The 17,309-nt window shown below is 34.3% G+C and overlaps 3 protein-coding genes across 4 annotated transcripts in view; 1 reads left to right on the top strand and 2 right to left on the bottom strand.

Moving 5' to 3' along the window:
* LOC116344843 (putative uncharacterized protein DDB_G0277255) overlaps positions 1 to 17,309 on the top strand; it is a 59,100-nt gene that overhangs the window by 7,268 nt on the left and 34,523 nt on the right. Inside the window, exon 3 of one of the 2 annotated variants that reach the window (XM_031773638.1) lies at positions 5,832 to 6,686. In XM_031773638.1, the coding sequence (XP_031629498.1) occupies positions 5,929 to 6,686 (758 nt within the window). In that variant the 5' untranslated portion in view covers positions 5,832 to 5,928. Of the gene's footprint in view, positions 1 to 5,831; positions 6,687 to 7,941; positions 8,712 to 17,309 lie in introns of those variants that run through there. The other variant, XM_031773645.1, reaches the window with a different exon arrangement.
* Positions 1,358 to 4,141, bottom strand: LOC116344849 (N-lysine methyltransferase KMT5A-like). The gene is made up of 3 exons (XM_031773657.1): positions 3,937 to 4,141; positions 2,514 to 3,705; positions 1,358 to 2,414 (listed from the first exon to the last, which is right to left on the bottom strand). The coding sequence occupies exons 1-3, from the start codon at positions 3,941 to 3,943 to the stop codon at positions 2,204 to 2,206; spliced, it is 1,410 nt and encodes a 469-aa protein (XP_031629517.1). The 5' UTR covers positions 3,944 to 4,141; the 3' UTR covers positions 1,358 to 2,203.
* On the bottom strand, positions 4,536 to 5,515 carry LOC116344851 (uncharacterized protein C9orf85 homolog). Its single transcript, XM_031773659.1, has 3 exons — positions 5,202 to 5,515; positions 4,852 to 5,117; positions 4,536 to 4,782 (listed from the first exon to the last, which is right to left on the bottom strand). Exons 1-3 carry the CDS (start codon positions 5,417 to 5,419, stop codon positions 4,592 to 4,594), a joined length of 675 nt encoding a protein of 224 aa, XP_031629519.1. The 5' UTR covers positions 5,420 to 5,515; the 3' UTR covers positions 4,536 to 4,591.

A 17,309-nucleotide genomic window follows, 5' to 3' on the forward strand; every position in this document is an offset into this window, starting at 1 on the left:
TATAAATACGTATTTTGATGCTTTTTAAGATTAAAGTATTTGAGTTGGAGCACATATAACGGAATTTAATCAATTGGACCACTTAAAATTGGCAAAGAACCTTTTATGCAGCTAAACAATTGCACTGTCCTTTTAGCATATCGGCGTACATGCATGAATGAGTAAAAGTGACAATGTAAAGCTAATAACTTTTTATTTCTCTTCGAAGTCTACATTTCCATTTCCATTTCGATTTTTGATTTTATGAACTAAATGCGATAATTTACCGATTGAATTGAAAGTTAAGAGAAAGAGAGAAAAAACTAATCTCAAACAAAGAATGTACAATTTCACGTTTGCCAATTCGGCAAATTATCTTTGATTTGCGTTTAAATTGAGTTATTTTTGTTTATTTCGCGCGATTAAAAAAATGGAAAGTATCAATAAACATTGAATTAACAAAAAAAACGTTGATGAGGAAAAATACTTTGAATTGGTTTTTAAGGAAAAGCCATTACTTTATGATTGACCATTAAACTCAATTTATTTGTGATTTTTCCAATTCATCTTGCTCATACTCAACAATATGAAGTTAATGCTTTACATTTTAAATTATGGCACTAATTCGAATTACTCATTTCTTCTCTATTTATGCTCAAGTGTTGATTGCCAAAAAAATTATAAACAGAGTTCGCTTGAATCAAACCTATTGTATTTGAATATCGATATGAATTCGAAGAAAGTAAAAGGGATTTATTTAATGTAAAAATATTAAATGTAGCCCTTTTGGTGATTACAATAGGGACCGGGTCGCATATAGAATTTATACTTTGTATAAACGCAGACGCAAAATATCCGTCGCTGTTCGCTTTGTGCTGCGCTCAATAAATACAATGTATGTGCGTGCGTCTCTCAATGGTCACATGCACACACGAACATGTATTCGCATGATTCATACATAGCGATTCGCGAACAGCGATAGATATGTTGCGTCTGCGTTTATACTTTGTATAATTATACTGCCTGCGTTTAAAATTTTACGCGACCGGGTCCCTGGATTACAATGAAACAAGTGCAAGTTTAAAAATTTCCGTCCGAAAATTATTAACTCCAATTCGTCATTTTTTTATTGATCATATTCAAACTTGATTTGTAATGCACCGAATACAAAACTATGGACGATGGTGTATGATACGTTTATGTAAAAATATCTTTTGTGTTCATAAAATACATGGAATGTTTATTGAACAAATGTATTTTTGGACTGAACAAAGAAAATCGTTCATTTTAACACTTACCATAAATACTCTTTAAATAAAAAAGACAAAAATATCATACACGTCACATTCACATCAGTAATAAATCAAAAACCAATTGATTTTATTAATATTGTTAATGCGTCACGCTGAATTTTATTTGCATTTTGTTATTGAATTTGAACATCGTTGTTGGGCGAACATTTGTTACACATACCGTATGAATGGGTGCAGAAAAAAACGTAAACATATGACAAGTCAAGGGATATGAAAACTAAACATAAATTGTAATCGGTAACAATTAAATTGGAAATGAATTTGAATATGATATGGGTTAGAATTTTTTTGTACTTATTAGGAGCGTTGCTATGATAATCTCGCTTTGATTTTCGAACACTTGTTGATGTGTGTATGTGACTTAATTTGTTAACAAAACTTCTTAAAAATTTCGATGAAAATTTTGATAGTTAGACTTCAAACAGCTCGACGCGAGCAAACATTTCTTTTTCTCTTAAAAACTAATCATGCGCATGATAAATAAACTTAAATCCAAACGAAATGATAAACGAGTAAAAACGAATTTTAGAAAAATTTCGAACATTCAAATAAACAAGTACAGTAGTTAGAGCATAACAAAATGCAACTAAATCAAATAGTATAATTTTCGGTCCCACTGTATAATAAACGTGCGCCCAATATGGAACGTTTACCTCAAATTTGACTATAGAAATTCCAGCTAAATTCTCTGCTTGGCTCACTTAAACACTACAAACTAAAGCATAGTAACCAGTATCTTGAATAAATTTAACAAAATATGTTACAATTTATGTAAAAGCACTTGATTGAATCCGATTTTTTTTAGTCTGATCGATGGTCGAAATTGAGATTTTATTTTAACTCATAACCATCCGGAAGTCCGGAGCATGTGGCGTGCAGTTGAAGTCGCCCATGGATTCGTTTGCAAGGTCCTAAAAAGCCAACCAAGGATGATGAATAAGCGCTTCTTTACGACGATCACCGTAGTCATAGGTCAGCTCTTCGCCTTCTTTGATATCGTCTTTAGCCAGCAACACCAAGTGCGGCTTATTTTTATAGCTCACGATTTTTGTCATTAGATTGCCATTGCGGGAATGATTCACTAAACGTCCAAGTTTGCCCGTTTCGGACGTTGCATCAATACTGCAAAAGATAAGAAAGTGAAATTTAATATCACAAAAAGTTTACTCTAATTACATTGTGATAATAGCGATTTGCTATACTTTATAGTATGTCACTTACCACCATTGTTGCTCTTTGTGCTTGAAATAATACATGTAACACCCAAAATCGGCTTTTTGTGAATAAATTTCTTCGCGACAATCGGCTTCCGTCTGATCAATCAGTTCACCAATATATTCCACAACAAATTCGCCACGTTGAAAGTCCCGACCGGCCACGATACCTCGACCCTTTTCGGCGAACATTTTAACAATGAGTCCATCTTCTAGTTGTTTTTCGATTGCCATTTCGATATGCCGTGATAATTCTTCTTCAACCACCTTTTTGGTTTTTCGTGCACTCCGTCGAATCGGGAAGAAATCAGTCAGTTGTGTGCTTTGAATACGACGTGGTGCTGGATTAGTAGGCACTGGAAAAGATTCGCCATTACTTTTTGTGATGTTTTTGTTTTGTTTTGCTTTCTCTTTGACTACAGGTTTGACATCATCTGCCGCAGCCTCAACATTGTCACTTGTGCCATTTTGTATTTGCTCAGGTTCGGTTATATTTAGCTTTCGGCGTGTTTTCTGTTGTCCTTTACGTCCAGTTTTTACGCCACCATCGCGAATGTTCAGATTCGAAAATACTTCAACTGGATCTTTGACGTAGAGTCGTTGTTTCTTTGTCGGCGATGATCGAATCATAATTCGATGTGGCGTTGTTTGTTTCACACCATTTTGTGATAGTGATTTTGCCTCTGGCGACATCAAAACACTTCCATTTTGAATAGGCACTGTCTTATCTCCATTTTCGACCACAAAGGCAGCGTCAACATTCTTTTGCACATCGATTACATCACCATTTGGCAGTGCTGTTTCACTAACATTCACATTTGATTCATTCGACGTTTCACTTTCATTTATAGAACAATTCAATGAACCATTGCTATCGTTGTGACCATTTTTATGAAAATATTTGGTAATTGCTTGCGGCACTTTTTTTGTTTTACCACCGCCAACCATCTTATGGTTTCGTTTACCATTTGTTGTGGCAGCGTTTGTGACTTTGTTAGTGGTGTGACTTGCTGTTGATTTTTCTGTGCGTTCATTTGTTTGTACCATGGTTTGCACCGACGATGATACCAAATCCATATCTAATTTACAGTCTTTTCGTTTTGGGCTGGCAAAATTTAAATCAACCACATCAATTTTTGTTGCACCACTAATTTCTTTCATTGTTGATGATTTTGCTGTTGCGGCACGTGTCCGTCGACCTAAAATACGAAAAATAAAATTAAATTTTCACACACAAACTCGCACGGGAAAGTTAAATTTCAGTTATGTCAAGCGCGAAACATAAAACTATGGTCAAAGTAGGTGAATGCATCAGCGTTAGTGACGCCATGGACTCTTCTTAATAGGCGGGAACTGAATGCACTATACGGTGCACATTCAGTCTTGACAACATTAGGGAAAAAAGCTTCAATTCCATAATATACACTCACTCATCATTTCTTGTATCCGTTTATGCAAGTCCAGCAATGAAATTTACAAATTTAATTTAACTATGAAGGGCAATGCTTCCGATTTTTATTCAAACATTTTAATTTACACAAAAGGATGATAATGCTAATATGTTTTGCTTGTTTACAGAATGCTGGATTGCAAATGTGAAAAGTTTTTTTTTTCTCTTACATTGCCTTGGATTTTGACAACAGCTGTTTTTATGAGGCGCTCACTCATCTAGTACTTCACACAAGCAAAGTGTTCATCCACACCAAATTTGAATTGAATGATTCGTTACGATGGATATCAGTATTTTTATTTTAACAAAATTAAATCGATTTTTCCAAAAACATTCAAGTTTCGAAAAAAATGACGAATAATAAGGTGAAAATCCGTTGAAAAAAAATGCAATTCATTTTTCTCCTCACTTAAAATGCTGGTTTCTCCATCGAATGCAACGGCCATTTTCTGCTTGTTTTTCGATTTGAAAGCATAACAAAGAACACAATCTACTACAAAAATGTATACTCTCTCACACATATACACACAAGTTCAAATGGTGTGAAGTTGCAGCTGTCAATGAATGAACTAATTGCCGTGCATTCAACTTTAACTTTTATTATTTGAATTTATAAGAATATTGCTTAAATGCTATCAATCATCTTCATCATCGTTAAAATCGCTGCCATCAAAATCACTGCCAAAATCCGATTCATCAAAACTAAAGTCAGCATCGTCTTCATTGCCACCTAATTTTAATGCTTCAATTTTATTTAATAAATCTTCGCGATTGTGCGGTATATATGTCTTCTTTTTCGCTGTTTCAGCGTCATTTTCTGTGGAACCTGGAATGACATAGAAAACACAGTTGATTAAAAGTCATTGATCCAGTAAAAACCGATCAAACGTCTTACCATCTTGTTTCTCGTTTTCTGCTTTGGCATCAACCTCTTTGCCTTTATTCATATACCGTTGGAATGTACGACGTTTCCGTTCAGGCAGCGACTTTATCAAACTTTCCATTTCAACTTTCACTTGGAGCTCTTCTTCGGGCGTTTTTTCCGGTGGTTCAATACTTACTTCGTCGGCTGACGTTAAACATTTGGCACAAACTTTTTCACGTAACGCACATTCTCTACAACATACATGATATGCCTTCGTTACCGTTCGATTCCCACACCTTCAAATAAAAAAAGTACCAAAATTTAGACGAAATTTATATAGAATTTGGCAGAACATAATTGGAAAATACTACAATACTTACTTTACACATGTTTTGGCTTGTGACAATGGTTTATACTTCTTATATTTGATTCGCCATTCGATTTGTGCTTTACAACGTTCACACACCTCACATACATACAACGAATTGATCTTTTTCATTTGTGGTGTTTTGTCATGTAAATCATTTTTGAAAGCAAACGAATTTTTATGCTTTTGAGCACGTTTACGAGTTTGACCCGAACCACGAGCGGTACTCATCTTGTTAATGAAGAACAAATTACTTGCACCCACTGAATTCGGAATTGTTTTGCTTAAAAACACATGTATGTACTTTTGACAAGAACGGTGTGCAACATGTTGAGAGACAGAGAACGTGAGAGAGAATTGACATTGACGTTAAGTTCATTTTCTCTTTGGAATGAACGACTAGAGCTCTGTTGAAAGCGCCATCTTTCGATGAATGGCTGAAAAAGTTTAAATGTTTGCTTTTAAGTTCAGTTTTGTAATAATTGAAGATAAGACTTGTTTATTTATTTTTTTATTCTCAGCTTCAAATCGGAAAAAGCTACTTTTAAGATTGAAATTATTTTTTTTATACTTTTTAATATTCAATGAGGTTTTTTTATTGACAATAATCAAGAAATATTCATTTTTTGTTTTAAATTTTTAGATCCCTCCTTCTTTAATCCGAAAAAATGATGATATCACCTAAAAATTGAGCATAATTTTTTTCACCAGTAATTATTTTAAACAGTTAACCGTGCAAAATGTTTGATTTGAAGATGTGTTTCTTGGATTTGATGCGAATCACGACGAATGGACGACACAAGAAAACGGTAAAAGAGATGTCATCACGCAAACACCCCCAATACATGCACCATAGATTTAACGACACAAATAGAATTTATTTAAATGAAAATATATCGATGACAAGCCGATGTAATACCATCAAATTTTCCCGTTGTCCAACTGGAAATTTCAATCCAAATGCCGTAAATATTTCACGATCATCTAGTAACCAGCAACCATTGTATGAATGTATGATCGATCCAAAGGGAATAAAACAATCGCTATCACCATCACCATTGGGCAAATCTTATAGTCGATTTTCATTGAACGAAAGTCAATTGCCAAGCATTTCAAACCGTTTGCATTCGGACTTTCTCGATAGTTCATCGGATGAGCGTGTTGCATCGACTGTTGAAGGAATGTCATCATTTACCGATTCTCCGTTGTCCGATTCATCAATGCGAGAAGACGAAACCGATGATTATTTTTGCAGTTACAGTGACTGCGGCCAAACGATTGTCGATACACACAGTGTTAATGGCCTTGATTCGTTTTGTACGCTGTGCACATCAAGCTTCAGTTTCAATCGATGCAACGAATGTGAAGAATCATCATGCGGCTCGAAATGCAATGATGACAGTAAAAAGCTGATCGATGACAATGGAGGCGTGAGCGGCGGCGGTGGCGGTAGTTCTAGCGAAGCCATCAGTAGCGACTGCGAATCCGTACAATTCCGGTAAGTTTGAACGAAATATTTAGAAAAAATACAATGTTACCCATGGTAATTTATCAGAACAATTGAATAATTAAGATAAATACCAAAGCAGTAACATTTATCTTGAACCATCTATTTTTTCTGTATTCATTTTTCATCGACTTATTACACCAATTAATTACAACAGTTTAAAGTGATGATTACATAAATTTGCATAGAGTTAGGTCAGCAAGCAGTCTGTGCCGATAAGCGGCATCACTTCTAGTTAATTATTGCCCCAGGAAATAGAACGCCAACAATTAGAAATTACCATAAGTCAATAAATAGACTTCGGAAAATGCATATTTATTGAGAAGCGATTATTTTTGAAACGGGTCTTCTTCTATATTAGTTATTATTTACTTATTGAAATTGATTTATTTATTCAATTAAGTTAATGATATTTTTTAATACGTTGAGAAATGAATGGATTTACGGATCTTTTCATTTAAATAATTTAATTGTTGCAAATATACGAATGCTGAATGCATAGATATTCACACCAAAGATTTGGAAGTGACACAACTTCCACTTGTGTACGATGTAAAAGAAATGTTATTATCAGCAAAGAACCAATCAATTTTTCTCCTTGGAAAGAAAATATAATCCAAGGCCAAAATTTTCCACCGAACAAGAAAAAAGTAGTGCCCGGAAATTCTCCATGAAAAAAAAGAAAAAGTTGAATACGGTCCAAAAAAAATTCTCCGTCAAGTGACATTCCACGATTAATTGCACCAGCGTTGCATAAAATATTCGATGTTAATGCTTCGATATAAATGTAAACACTGAATATATTCGCGAATATGCATACAACATCGAAAAGAGAGAGTTTTATTTTAACATCGTCTTCCTTGGCAAGTGCATTACAAATATAACTACAATCGCATAAAATCGCTTTGTTTGCATATATGTATGTTTCCACATTATATACAATCTAACAGGCAACTGTTAAATTTTCAACGCAGTCAAATCGGCGTGTGGTTGGATTAAATTGGTAATTGCAATTGCAGCCTATGTTATGCCGAAGACGCGTATCGTTTCTGTGCAAACGTCAATACATACAAACGCTCAATTGTGAATTTTAATGTTGCGCTTGTGTTGTGGTGTGTATGGTTTTGTCTTCATGCTTGAGAGATAGATGATTGTATGGAGAAGGTGCAATGGCAATGCAAGAAAATCACGGCCAAGTGTGTACCGCTTTGTTCATCTCACAATCAAAGACGTTTTTGCAATCGACCGGTTAACACTTATCACTTGTTTACTCTCTGTTCTCGGTATAATTCACAATTTTGGTGTTTTCAAGCTTTTGCTGTCTTCTTGATCTCAAAAATAAATAAATTGAAACGCGTCGTAGATCGTTGTGCATGTTGTGTTGTACGGTGTAATTTTGTTCGTGTGTGTGTAGAATAGAGGATTGAATGACTTCGCTTAGATCAAACGGTACATCTGAACAGCAATTATGAAATTGTGACAGATCAGAGGAAAAAAACGCAAGAACCAGTCTAACTAGAGGACTGAACGGCAATATCACAAGAATTCACGCGATATACAGTGCAAACAAAGAGAAGAAAAAAGACCTAGAGAACCGTGCATATCAGTGCATCAAAATAAAATTAATTTTATTATTTACGTCGCGTGCTGTTTCTGTGTCAAATGAACGAAAACACAAAAATTAGAAAATACAGACAAACACCTGTCGCAGTTTCTTTTTCTAACTAGGATTTTGAACAATTTTACACATTTCAATTGCTGTTTTTATTGAATTGTTTGGAAAGTTCAGCCAACCACGTGCGCAATCATCAATTGTTGCTATACGCTGTCGTAAAATAGTCAAATTTGACCCATTTCAAACTGTCCGCCTTTTTTATCCATCATTGTTCCATCAACACGTCAATAGCCCGCTGTGATTATAGACTTTATTGCGTTGCGTCAAACGCGCCCGTTGTGACCAATACACTTTGGTGCTTATTTCTTTTTGCTGTCATTTTTGTCGTAATCAAACTAACGGTAAGTCATATTATTTCTCATTGAGTTTATTTTTGTTTTTATTATTATCGATAATAATAAAATGAAAGATATGTTTTTCCTGCAATTCAACGCACAGCGGCACAACCAGCACCACACAAGCACATCAACAAACGAGCGTATATCGATACATTATGTGGCATCATTAATTGCTACTTCTATTGAATAAAAAAAGCGATACGCTTCGTTTATTACAATCTCGAGATTGTAATATTTATGATCAATGTTTCTAGAATGAACGCAAACTTGTTAAAAATCACTAAATTCCATCGAGAGCTTTTTTTGTGGTGTGCATGTGTGTGGCAAAATTTATCGAAAGTTTTTCTCCCCGAAGAACGAAATAAAAGAGATTTTGATGCATTTTTAAATGAAATTCCATAAAAAGTTTTATCGAATTTTCATGATTTATTCCGACATTAATGGCTTGAAAAGAAGTCTTTCAATCTAAAAAAATTTCAATTATTTCAAACATATAAAAAAAAACGTAGGAAAATGTTCATATTTAATAAACACATTCATTTCCATTAGGGCAAAATATCAACACAAAATTACATAAGTAGATGATTGCTATAGCATTTCAATTGATTATAATAGTATCGTTGTTTGTTTGGTTTATATTTTAACACACATTTTTCCGACCATATTTCCGTGATCGATTTTTTGTTTCTTCGTACAAATTAACCGCAAAAATATTTCAACGCTACATTTGGTGCGCAATAAAATGGGAACAATAGACCATGGCGCGTTTATTTATCGGTATGAATGTGGTCAGACACAATACAGATGTCTCGCGATCAGGAAAACATAATTTAACACATACTTTGCGAATACGTGCATATTTAAAAGCAGGCATGGTAGCATTTAAAGCTTGCTGCAAAAAAATGGAGAGAAAAATTGCATTCGTTTCGCCCAATTTTAATCGGCTATAAACTGCTTTGATTCGATTTATGCTCACGAACAAAAAATTTAATATAATTATTATAAGCAATTTCTCGATTGCGCACAATCGATCAGGCGCGAAAAATGCCAATCTCCATTTTTAATCAACGCGCTTGCACATACGCGAATCTCTGACTCGCTTTTCGGTTTGTTTCTCTGTCTAAATTTATGCACCGAGAAAAATAAGTGGACCGTGACATTTGTGACCATTTTTTCAAATCATTTTTGTCTGTGTTTCATTTTAGAAAACTGTTGACATTGCATTGTGATTATTTGAGCTATTTGGTCCAGTAATTTGATGAAAATGAAAATCTAACGAGAAAGAATAATTATTTCAGTGCATATTGTTATTAAAAAAAACTATTGAATTTATTCAAAGAAAAAATGCAATCAGAAGGCGTTGCGAACAATTCGTTGCAACCAATTCTGGTTGGCTCGATGAAATCGTTGGACGGTTGTCCAAAGGCCATATATGAACGCATTCCATGCTCAACCACATTTAATTTTGAACATCAAGTCACATTCACGGATATGATTTTTCAAAGAATTTTTTTCATTGAAAATGAAATGTTGCACACTAAACAGACAATTTATTGTAATTTTTTTGTTCGCCATGTGTAAATAACCGTTATTTAAACATATTCGCTACATCGAAATGGTGGCCAACGAATCAAACAGAGATGCACGAATGGAAAATGTAATTTTCATAGAGAATTTTCGGTTCAAAGATAACAATTAAGATTTTGAATTTGTTCAAGTGTTGATAAGAATTGTGAGGCAACTTTAGGACGTTGAACGAACAAATAATGATAATTTTCTCTGATTACGTTCGCTAAAAAATCGCCGGAAGAAGATTTTGTACCGGCACATGAAGGTGTGAATTTATGCAATGATAATTGTGAATGGATACGATCGGCACGTGATAACTTCACATATTTTTCCATCAATGAATGACGTTGGCCCATGCAATAATCCGTCCAAAAAATACACCAAAAACTCCAACTGCATAAAAAGTTATGAATAATTTTCACGCTGCAAGAAATTTTCTTCAAAATTTGTATTTATCTAACGGCCCCGATCAACTGCATTTGCTCATTGATTTAGCTCAATGTACAGTTGGTTGTTGTTTTTCTCTCTCTCACTTCCTCTCAGTTTTGATCTTGCCCGGCCACAAACTGATTAAATTGGTAATTAGCGATTTGCTAGTCAATTTATTCAATTTATTGAAGATTACGTGTTATACAATGTGCTCAATTATTGCAATGCTGCTTATATTATCATTATATTTCTCTCGTTCACTGCTGAGGTGTAAAATTAACGAGCACAATACAACAACAATAACAAAAACTCAACGAAAAAATTATGCTAACTTTATGTATGTGGATATAATAAGTTTTTCTTCTTGCTAGTGGTCATCATCAATGCTACCGTCTCTCTCTCTCTCTCTGGCTCTCTTTTCATATTCGACGCTCTCCGCACACATCTCGGATGTAATCAATTCGAATTGTGATTCTTTTGCACATTCATAAATCTTTGGAACAATTGTATCACGTAAGGAGAACAATAAATATGCGCGCACAAAGCACAACACAAATCGTATGTTCAAATGTAACGGAATCGCACACTGCATTTATGCGTTTCAATGAATTGAAATATCTTGGCGGCAGTAGCATTCGATTGTTGCAAGATTTAATTCAAAACAAATCCGATTTGAAATGTAATAAATTCCTGCAACTCAATGAACTAATATGTTGATTTATATCAGTTTTTATTCATTTAAATTGGCTCTCCAACTATTTATAGCAATTTATTGAAAGAGCGAGAGAGAAAATCACACGGAAAAGGGATAAATAATCGCAAACAGATAATTTTTTACTGATGTAATCCCATAATTCGTGTGAAACTGAATCAATTATGAAATCATAGGTTTGTGTACATATATTTTGCGATAAAATTCTTTCAATTCCAAAATGGCATCGATAAGAAAAGTCACGAGGAATGTAGAAAAAACTCATGAAAAATCAAGAACTTCTAAGATCCAACGATATTTCGTTCGATTCAAATAAGGAAATCAAATAAGAACCGAGATGAAGAATGTTAAGTTGAAAGATAGCCCTCCCCGAAAACAATATAAACGGCATGTGCTTGCAAATGATCTAAATTACACGAGATCGGCAATAGTAAATTGATCGAAGCTACGAACCCGTTATCTAATTCGCATTAAGTCTGACTGTTTGCGCTTGCAGCATTTGCATTTCTATAAGTGCATTCACTATGCTACGAATCCGATATCACAATTTATAGCGCACAGGCAGCCGTGGCAGTCAATACTGTCGTGCAAGTAATTTTGATCTACTTTCAACAGGCAAATCTGACTCTTTAACGAAAAAGAAAAGAAACAAATCTTAACCATTTTCAATGCACCATAAAAGTATGGTGAAGAAACGGTTAAATCGGGCAATTTGAGATCGACATTCGGTTCATTCTACATTCAGCTAGCACACACGCATCTTTACAAACGGGACGCTCAATTACGTTTTATGTTTATATATCGAATATCTATAAACCATTTTGCATTCATTTTGACAAAAGGAAAGCAAAGTCGAAGACACTAATCGCATTTGAACAGTTCAACCATTTGAGAAAGAAGTTTCGAATAAAAAAGATCACTTTCCAAACGGCATCGAAACCAATTTAAGCGACTATGTGAAGCGAAATTGAGCCGAAAACCGTAAATATGAGAAAGAGTGTGTTTAGGTTGATAATGGATTTTCATTCCTATTCATCTGATCGTCGTTGCCGTCGTTGTCTCAATGTAGCTCACGTCAGTCCAAACAAAATTACGAAAATTGGTGCCTTTTGTGAAAAAAATGTATAAACACATATTGAAAGAAGAAAAAAGAAAAAGAAATAATGAATTTTCTATTGTTTGCTGATTATAATTGCCATGAGACATTTCAGACGAATCAGTGCGCTTCGGCAAATTTTGCGAAAGAAAATGAATGAAGAAAAAGAGTTTGAGATCAGTTTTGTGTAGAAGAAGAAACACACGGAGAATGCATTGTCAATTGATAGTGATGCCTTCGCAAAAAAAAGTGTATGGCTACCACGCTCGTTCTTCTGTATTCTGCGTTTTACTGACGATACGTGTCTATCGTGTTGCTGTTGTCTATTTTCAAAATAACATTTGTACGGAATTACAAACAGAAAGAAAGAAAGAAAAGAAATTGGTTTTTCATGGTTAAATAACAGAGTCAGAGTTGTAATCAAGGTCGTTTTTCTGGGTGAGGTTCATTCATTGCACATGCACACAAACCAAATATTCCTTAATGAGAATCCAATTGTGGCAAACTCAAAACAAATGAATGAACGATGAAAGTTTTTTTCTTTCTCATTTATATTTATCAAATAAAACTTTGCTTTCTTTCATTTTTCATTCGATGGCTTTTATTTTCGACAATTTGACATACACACATTTTTGTAAATAAGACATTTTAGAAATTCGTTTGGGTAATTAATGAGCTTTAACAAACGTGCGAAAATTATTGGAACAATACGTGTTTGCAGAGTGTGTATGCTTGATTCTACGTATTAAATTCAAATAAATCAAAGTGTGAATTCCGGAAATTGTCCAAAACACATTAATCTTTAGTGTAAGTGTCTTTTATTCACTCATTTTCAACGTGAGGTTAGACCATTATTTAATTCGGTAATCACTTCTGGGAATCGGAAGTGAACAATTCCTGGTTACCCAAAACCCACTTTGAAAAACAAACAATTTGTTGTTGTTGTTTTTTTCTTTATTTGCTGAAAGCAAACATTAAGTGCCATAGAGTGTGTTGAACGTTGCGCAATTTCAATTGATTTTCGTGTGACTTGAAAAAAGCGAGTAGCGCCGGATATTGTTCATAAACAAGCCACTTTCATTGATTGAAATCGCAATTGATTTATTTCAATTTCATTAACTGTTCGTCTCTCGATTTATCCATAAATTTTCGAATGTGTGTGATACCAACGATTTAAAGATCTCACACAGCGCACACAATAATCACGAATTCACTTTCTTTTAGCTCCCTGTTGTTGTTATATTGGAATTAGTGTTCATTAACACCGTATTCATTGTGGCAAGTGTGTCTTCATTTACCAATCAAAACCATATCAAATAATAATAACTAACATATCGTTATTATAATTGGTGGACGATGGACGAATATAAAAAAAACAAGATGGTAAATTATTTAACACAACCAAATTCCCAGGCAAATACATTCACGATCGCGCAAACGATCAATTGACATGAAACCAAACACGTGCACACAAATCAAACTCGAATCTTGTATTGTGAAATTGCACTGGACAGTAAACAATTTTCTAACTCTCTTTCTCTATCTTTTTTATTTTTCTCTCTCTGTCTCTGATGTCTTGATATTGCAATATAATTGACCGTGAATAAACCGATAAAGCGATTTAAAAAAATACGAAGATAGACGACATCAAAGTCTCTGTATACATGTACAGAGTGGGTTGAGTACGTCATGAGATATCTCCGAGTTTGAATCATGTTGCAATTTATTTCTATCCACTCATCGCCAGTGTTGGGTAATTGTAAAATTTTTGGTATCTAGATAAGATGAGATTTTTTTAGTTTTGCAAAAAATTTATCTAGGTAAGATACCATATCTTATCTTAAAAAAACGCAAAGATAAGATAATATCTTGGGTGTATCTTAGATACTTTCAAAGATATTTTCACGCAGAAAAAATCACAAAAATTTTGGACTTTAGATACTCAAAAGTATCAAGATAATTTCATTATCTTTTCATATAAATAATTTTATAAGCAGATAAGATATATTTTCCAAAAATTTTTGAATTTTTTCGTAAAAATCTCAAAATATCTTAAAAAGATCTAAAGAAACCACCAAGATATCGAAAGAAAACTTAGTTATCTAGATAAGATGAGATATATTCGTCAAAGATAAGATAAGATATAAGATATCATCTTATCTGGCATCTTATCTGGTATCTCATATTATCTAATCTTTACCCAACACTGCTCATCGCCAACTTATATGTATGACTTGATCGCCAACAATCGACCGTTCGGTTTGTGCATAGAGTAACGTACACACAACAACCACGCTGAAATGAGCAATAAATTGAACATTTTTTTCAAGAAGCATGTTTTCATCTAGAAATTGGAGTCGAGTTCTTATGCAGTTGATTTTAGACAGAAGATGTGCAGAATTTTTAATCAAACGGCAAAACAATTTGTTATGGCCATTCGATGCACTTGCAATAAACATTTATGCTTGATTTCACGCAACTGTGAAAGCATCGAGATGTTCGCTAGAAATTCTTTAATATTGTTTAAAGCTTTGTTTGTACTTTCGTTATTTTCCCTTTTTTGTTTTCGAAAACGTTTTTGTCTTCACCAGAAAAAAATGTTTCTTTTTCTTCAGAAATCCATAATTTGTGTTCATTCTTTGAATGCGTCAAATCTGAATTGCTTAAACATCCATTGGTGTATTTTCGCTCCCAAATGCAATGTTAATTGAGTAAACGGTTTATATTACACCGATTTTATTGGGATAAATATCTCAAATGGAATATTCCGTACGCAAAATGATACTGTCTTCACTATATCGGGTTCGCATCGTGAAATTGATGCCTGCTCTCGATTGCCTATTCTGGTTCATTTAAAAATGATGATGAGAACCCCAATTATGGTCACAATCGCTGTATGGTATACGGCTGAACACTCGGCAAACTGTAATTGTTTTAAGTGTGTGAACAAATTGCTATTGAATTTTCATTGTTTCATTATAACCATTGTGAGCAGTCGAAACGGTGGAAAATCTCGTCTCGATATAGCCGCTAAATATACATTGAATTGTTTTTGAGTGAGTAGATTCAGTGACGAGATCAAATTGAATATTGTTATGGTTCATTCAATTAGCTTGTTGAAGTGTCTTGAGTCATTTACCAATTAAGCATCGAACGTCGATGGATTTGCGGTGTGTTGCTCATCTCGTTGAAGTAGTCTTAACGCTCGTGCCAAATCACAATTCGAAAGCAAAACAAAAACAATACACTAGATACCGTCACACTGAAGGGAAAAATGCGAGAGAAAAACCAACAGACGTTCGGAAGAAAGACAAGCAAATGGTATGCACGTGTAACTGCACAATATTGTGACGAAATAGCAACGATGCTTTTTTTGATGTAGTACCATCGGCTGGGATTGGTCTTTACGATGGCACGACGCTTAAATCAAACATTGAATAGGACGAAACTCTCGGTATCGTTTGCAATCTCTCTCCGTCTCTCTCCAGCGCTTCGCGATGATGTTTTAAGGTGCAAACTTTCTCTAAATAATTGTATGTTGTTTTGTTTGTTTGTTTTTTTTTTTTTTCAGTCGATGTGCTGTTGCTGTACCCTTTTTCATGGGTAAAATGCAAATAAATCAGTTGATATAGTTAATTGCGTGTTCAAAAGCTTATTTAACATGGCATTTATTACGCCGACATGTTAAAAATAGGCTGGCAAAATGATTTGAATGCAAAACAGTGATTGCGACTCATCGAATCGCTAGAATTTATGTGAGAAAAACTCGAATGCGAACCACTTTTTTGTTTATTCACATTCTGCACAAAAGTCAATGTCATCAAAATGAATTCGAGTGTTGCTCGTTTTATGATCGATTTCATTTTCTTTCACCTGATTTGTTTCTCTCTTCTCGAGCCGATTTGTTGTTGGGCTCGTTTATTTCATAATTTCCATTCATAGAGCTGCGCAATTTGAGTGCAAGCAATTCAGCATTTAATTTATTACTTATCACTCGCATCGACAATTTCTCTTTGCATCCCACATGTTCCATGTGATTTCATAAGAAAATTGCTCATTAATGTATGAATCGATCAGCATTCTGTTGTGCGCGTGCATATTCCCTGATTTCAAATTCATTGGATCGGGAAACTTGTTTTCTATCGCCTGGACTGAATGAATATTTAATTGAAATTGATAGATTTATACGAAAAAGTAGTTCTTATTTGCTGCCAACCGCTACACTGCATCCATCATCATCATCATCTTTTTTATCTGTCATAATCAAATATCCATGGAAAATTATGGTATTGGGCGCGCGTCGGCCAAAGCAGAAAAAAATCTCGGAACCAACGGAACTGGAACGTAGAACAGTTAAGCATGCAATGCCGATTCTGTGAATGCGTTCACTTTATAAAAAAATATATATCATATGCACGCGGAATTAATTGGTGCATGATTGTAGTCGTTTTAATAAAAAAAAACTCTTTTCAACAGAAATGGATCCGATCATTTTCCGTTTCAGCCATTCACTGGCGGAAGAAAATTGCAACTGTACAGTTTAATTTTGTTCAGTCATACATAGTCTTTTTTTCTATTTTAAGTTCTTTTTGCATGACTAAAATAAGCGCGCTTACACGATTGCATTCGTTAATTTTTGAATGGTTAAGAGAGTGCACAAAACCAGCACGAATTTATAATTGTTGTATTTAGATTAGTGCTACGGCAGCCATGGCACCAACGATGGCCAAGAGAAAACTATGTCGTACTTGGTTGAAAATGACAATCGAAAACAATTTCTAACCTCGTCGATGAA

This window comes from Contarinia nasturtii, unplaced genomic scaffold, assembly GCF_009176525.2.
Source record: "Contarinia nasturtii isolate CC-2019 unplaced genomic scaffold, AAFC_CNas_1.1 Cnas_scaffold_1182, whole genome shotgun sequence".
Classification (NCBI taxonomy): Eukaryota; Metazoa; Arthropoda; class Insecta; order Diptera; family Cecidomyiidae; genus Contarinia; species Contarinia nasturtii.